Source organism: Pinus tabuliformis, chromosome 1_1, assembly GCF_031772625.1.
Source record: "Pinus tabuliformis cultivar Carrire ecotype Pingquan chromosome 1_1, CPIR1, whole genome shotgun sequence".
NCBI lineage: Eukaryota > Viridiplantae > Streptophyta > Pinopsida > Pinales > Pinaceae > Pinus > Pinus tabuliformis.
This window is the reverse complement of record NC_142297.1, coordinates 937,088,158-937,093,638: the sequence shown is the minus strand read 5'-3', so window position 1 is coordinate 937,093,638 and position 5,481 is coordinate 937,088,158. Positions and strand designations below refer to the sequence as shown.

Sequence of the window (5,481 nt, the reverse complement as noted above, 5' to 3'; positions counted from 1 at the left end):
GGAGCCAGACTTCATCGAACTTTTCCACACTTTCTGGATGACCCCACTGGGAGACTCTGATTCTAGGAAGATGGACAAGCTCAATTACAAATTGAGAACTTTGAAAGCTTTGGTCAGACGTTGGGCTCAGAAAAAGAAGAGAGCATTGAATAGCGAGTTAATCTGGATTGACAACAAGGTCAAATCATTGGACAACCCAACAGATTCGGCTTATTTCTCTGAATCGCGCAAGAATGAGATTCTTCAACTGGAGCTTTGTAGCGAGTTGTGATATGTGGGTCGATGCTAGAGACAAAAACGACAAATTCTTCCACAAACTCGCTTTCATGTAAGGTAGCATATACTATCAGTCTGTGAATATATTGACAACCACAACTCGCTTTCATGTAAGGTAGCATCATACTATACTAAAGGAGGGGATACCCACTCTCAAACAGAAGATTTTTTTATTATACTTAAATTTACAATTTAATATTAATATTTTCATTTTGAACCGAGTTTTCTGAAAAAATAAATAAACTTAAATAAAATGAAATGAGAATTAAAAGACGCCTGAAAAAATATAGATCCATGATAAAAGGTCAAGTTGCGTGCACTAGTTTGTCAGGCCTGAGAAGATACGAGCAGTTCCATTCATCAAAAACTTTACGAGGTCCGGCATTAATATAGGAGCAGCAGCAGCGAAAAGCGTAGAGCTCATGTCGTGCGCTGCGACGGCGATGAAGATGAAACAATTAATGAGAAGCATGCTATTTACCTTCACTCTATTGACGTGTCTGCACCTCTCAGTGGGTCTACCGATAAATTTTACAAATGTTGTTTGGCAGGGGGAGAGTTGTGGGATTGGCCAGTATACAAACGGTAGCCCCTTCCAGCTTCATCTAAACCATGTTCTGGAATCATTGGTGAACAACGTTTCCATGACTGGATTCAATACCTCGAGTGTTGAGTCTGGGCAAAACAGCAATGATTCTGTTTATGGGCTTCTTCAGTGCAGGGGAGATTTAAATTCTTCGGTTTGCCAATACTGTGCATCGACGATAAAAACACAGCTGGTTCAGAATTGTAAAAACAGTACTTCTGGATTCCTTCAACTAGAAGGCTGCTTCTTACGTTACGACAATCATTATTTTTACGATTATAGTCCTGAGGATATTTATGGTCCTGCCTGCAACTCGCAGTCCATTCAGCCGTCAGACACATTCGCGTTTGATATTAAAGAGGTTCTTTCAAATATTACAGAAAAAGCCGTGGGGAGTCCCAAGCTTTATGCTGCACATGTATTCGAAGAGGATTATTTGGCTTCGATCTACAGCTTAGCCCAGTGTTGGGGAGATCTGTCCCAAAAGAGTTGCAACTCTTGCTTATCTTTCGCTCTGAGAGATATAATAGAGAACAATGCTCGAAAGGAAGTTAATTGCAATCCCGGATCAAATGGAGCACACTTCTATGCTATGGGCTGCCATTTGCGTTACGAGATCTATCCGTTTTTCGATGTTCCCACCTCCTCGCCGCCGCCTACATTACCGGGTATGTTCCGCCTCCATTCATCATTGATGAGTAGAGTAGTTTTGTACATTTTGGTGGGATTAAACCTCACAAGATTGTACATTTTGGTGGGATTAAACCTCGCCCGAGTTTAATGCTCACACTTCGTGTGCAGATGGCCCTCATACTCCTATCCCCTCGCCACCGGCTGCATCATCGGGTATCACCCTTCACAGATTTTACAATAATGAGAATAAACTAGTTTTTTACATTTTGGTGAAATTTTACATGGCCAATTTAACGGTGAGGATCCGTGTGAAAATTGGCAGAGGGCAAAAAACGTAATGTGCTTGGGATAACTCTAGGGGCAATAGCCGGTTCGGTTGGATTAATTGCAGCCATAGGCATTTTATGCTTTCGCCGAAAACGTTGGGAACGGATTTCTCGAACCACAGGTTCCTAAATTGCTCAATCATTCAATGTGGACCTTATTAGCTTCTATATGGTGAATTTTTCACCTATTTCATTAAGATAAATAGACATCTATAATTGTTATGACAGGAGAAATTAGCTTATCGCCTTCTATGGTGAATCTGGAGCTCATTTTCAAATACGATACTCTAAGGCGGGCTACCTCCTATTTTAAAGCAGAAAACAAACTTGGTGAAAGAGGGTTTGGATCCGTCTTCAAGGTAAGGGCCTACGATCATTGCCTTCCATTCAATTACATACTAGTAGGTAGCAGGTCCAGGTCATTTTTTTTTTTTCTCTCAGCTAAAAAGAAAAAGCTTAATTTTACTATCATAAATAAAATTATACATGTCCAGTATGTATTCGTAGATCTGTCCAAAAATTGGTAAATGGCCATCCAAAAAATTGTTACAGGAATAGATATGCAGGTCAACTGTGTAATCTATCCCCTTGCTGAGACAAATAAATAGAATCACATATAAACATTCTGAGACAAATAAATGTTGTTTTAATCTGATTTATGTGCATGCACTTAAAAAGTCCATAGAAAAAAGTCTAAACATCTGATGCATCTGGTGGAGAATAACAATAATTTTGAATCTTTTATCTTCAGGGGGTTCTGCCTGATGGCAGAGAGGTTGCAATTAAACGGCTGAATATAGGTTCAAGGCAAGGAGACAATGAATTTCTGAATGAGGCAAATCTCATCACTCGTGTTCAGCACAGGAATCTAGTGAGATTGCTTGGTTGCTCTGTTGAAAGATCAGAAAGGCTGCTAGTTTACGAATACCTCCACAACAGTAGCCTCGACAAGATTATATTCAGTTCGTTCTTGCTTGCTCTTTCACTGCTATTTAATCTCTGCTTCAATCCTGGAATTGTTCAAATTTGTGTACGTACTTTGCTAATTCCTTTACTGTCTGTGATGCAATAATTGTAGATACAACAAAATGCCATTTACTTAATTGGATAGAGAGGTATGATATAATAGTCGGAACTGCACGTGGGCTTGCCTATCTTCACGAGGAGTCTGAGATTCGAATCATCCACAGAAATATCAAAGCCAGCAATATCTTACTGGACGATAAATACCGACCCAAAATAGCAGACTTTGGGTTAGCCAAACTATTTGGAGAAGATGAAAGCCACGTTAGCACTAGAGTTGCAGGAACTCGGTAAGAGTTCTCCCTTCAGTTCAATCTCTTGATCTTCCAAACTTTATTACAACTCATATGTATTAGAAAGGATCATATAATTTTAAGACAATTAAGATATGGAGATTTGATTGTACGAAACATTGCACAGTGGTTACATTGCGCCTGAGTCCTTACGCGGACAGTTGACAGAGAAAGCAGACGTATTCAGCTTTGGAGTGCTTCTTCTTGAGATTATCAGCGGAAGAAAGAACCATAGTTTGCTTCAACACACGGAGTTTCTCATTGAAACTGTATGGCTCTTGTACTGGATCTCATTTTTGAAGTAGAAATTTTCTAAAAATGTCCATGGAATTATGATTTCTTGGTAACTAATGTTTTTATGTTTTGTCGACATTGGTCAATTACTAGACATGGAGACTGTATAAGGCAGAGAGAGAATTGGAAGTTATGGATCCGACATTGGAGGGCAGTTACTCAGGGGAAGAAGGGCTTAAAGTGATTAAAATTGGTCTTCTGTGTACTCAAGCAGCCGCAACGTTGAGGCCTTCAATGTCGCAGGCAGTGTCGATGCTGACAGGTGAGCAACAGCATATTCCTTTGCCCACAAGGCCTGCTTTCGTAGATGAGGAGAGTGTATTGGCTGAACGTGGTATAGTTACTCCTCGTGGAGATCCTAACAACACGTCAAGCAACAGTCAGTCGTTGGAAGTAGGCACACCTTCTCTTGTCCACTCCGCAGGTGGTAATCTCTCATTAACCACTATGGAGCCAAGGTGAAAATAAGGCGACGCCTTGTTATTATGTTTATCTCCATTGCGGCATTTACACTGCTCGTGCGTAAATGTGATATTGGCTTTGACACAGTTAAGCAAGTCAAACACCCTATTTGGTTTCATAGATTCACTATCGCATGTCATGTTTGACTATGATGAGATAGAAAGTTTAATGATATAGATTCATTATCGCATGTCATGTTCGACTCCAGGATTGAGTCTCTTATTCTTATTTTTCTTTTATGTTTTTTTTTTCACAAATTTTCAAGATAGTTCATTGTATTCGAGATATCTGGAAGCAATTTATAATGTAACAGATTTGTTGAAGTAATGTTAACCCATTTTCGATATTTTTATTGATTTCGAAATAATTTAGATTCTTATAAATTCAATATTAAGAAATAATATGGGGTTATTTCAAAATATTTTGAATTTGTAAAATAATGTATTGTTTATAATAATATTGAGTTCATTTTTATTTTTATTTTTTACTATTTTTGAAATAATTTAGATTTTCAAGATATTGTAAAATAATTTTGAATATTTTTTTTATGTATTATAATTTTTCATGTTATATTGTTCTTAGTTTGTATGGAAAGTTTTATTTGGCAATGGTGGATTTAAAAGGGTTTTTAAGGATTTGAAGAGATACATACATGATTTGAGAAAGGTTGTGACACTTTTCACATCTCATCTATCATACTTTTAGAGTTGTTTTCAATGATCGTTCATTCTTGACATATTTTATTAATAGAGATGTCTTTTTTTTATACTTATTTCACTTAAATCATTATCTATATAGTGAAGATAAAGTTTAATTTTAAAGCTAAAATTCCCTTCATGACGTTTGACTACGAAGTGGAGATTTGTAAATATTTTGTTTTAGATAGCTATTTGAATGTTCTTAATATTGTGACTTGAATGGCAATTTAAATCTTTTTAGTTCTTCAATATAATTATAGAGATTGAGGAGATTTGGTTATATATTCCTAAGCGAAAATTTCTATCGATGAAGCTTATGGGGCTTCTGTTGGAGCTTTGGTTCAAGATAAACATTAAGGAGATTGCAAATAAGATTAGTAATTTTTTCTATGGGGATGAGGGTTTCCTAGGAGCTCTAGATAAAAGGGTTTTCTAGGTCCTAGTGGAATTTGAATTCATAGGGGGCCTTTCGACTACGTTGGATATCATTTGGGGGTCGTTTTCTTTCCAACAACATGTTAACTATTGGGGTGTCCCCTTTAGGTGCATGGGTTGTCATGCCACAAGATCCTTGATTGCAGAATGTCCAATGTTTTTTTGGGGCACTTAGTCTTGGAAGGTCCAGGATTGGCATCTTCACGGATGGCGAAATGTCGAGACACATCCTTTGAAGCTGATTTGGTCCTTGGGTCTCGAATTACAGACCACTCGACCACACTAGAGGATTCAAATATTCCTTTTAATTCTTTTGTGACATCAATTAAGTAAGTACAAACTACTATTTTGGCTCCTTTAGCGCATGGATAGGGTGGGTCTATGGGCCAAGCTCATTTACAGGCCTCCTTATCATCAAAAGCCACATTAAGAAAAATTATAGTGTCCCACTCACC

At 37.8% G+C, this 5,481-nt stretch overlaps 1 protein-coding gene and 1 long non-coding RNA gene across 2 annotated transcripts; both read left to right on the top strand.

The window, feature by feature from the left end:
* Window positions 1-920: 920 nt before the first annotated feature.
* On the top strand, window positions 921-1,951 carry LOC149217547 (antimicrobial ginkbilobin-2-like protein). Its single transcript, XM_089390269.1, has 2 exons — window positions 921-1,530; window positions 1,818-1,951. The coding sequence occupies exons 1-2, from the start codon at window positions 921-923 to the stop codon at window positions 1,949-1,951; spliced, it is 744 nt and encodes a 247-aa protein (XP_089246395.1).
* A 636-nt stretch (window positions 1,952-2,587) lies between these two features.
* Window positions 2,588-3,926, top strand: LOC149217546 (uncharacterized). Its single transcript, XR_016250683.1, has 3 exons — window positions 2,588-2,783; window positions 2,900-3,134; window positions 3,265-3,926. It is a non-coding gene; the product is annotated as an uncharacterized LOC149217546 (long non-coding RNA).
* The last annotated feature ends 1,555 nt before the right edge of the window (window positions 3,927-5,481 follow it).

Bases quoted from the DNA above. Each gene is read 5' to 3' on its own strand.
- LOC149217547 (XM_089390269.1), top strand. From the start codon at position 921: ATGACTGGATTCAATACCTCGAGTGTTGAGTCTGGGCAAAACAGCAAT. The intron at 1,531-1,817 runs GTATGTTCCGCC...GAAAATTGGCAG, and splicing joins GCCGCCGCCTACATTACCGG to AGGGCAAAAAACGTAATGTG.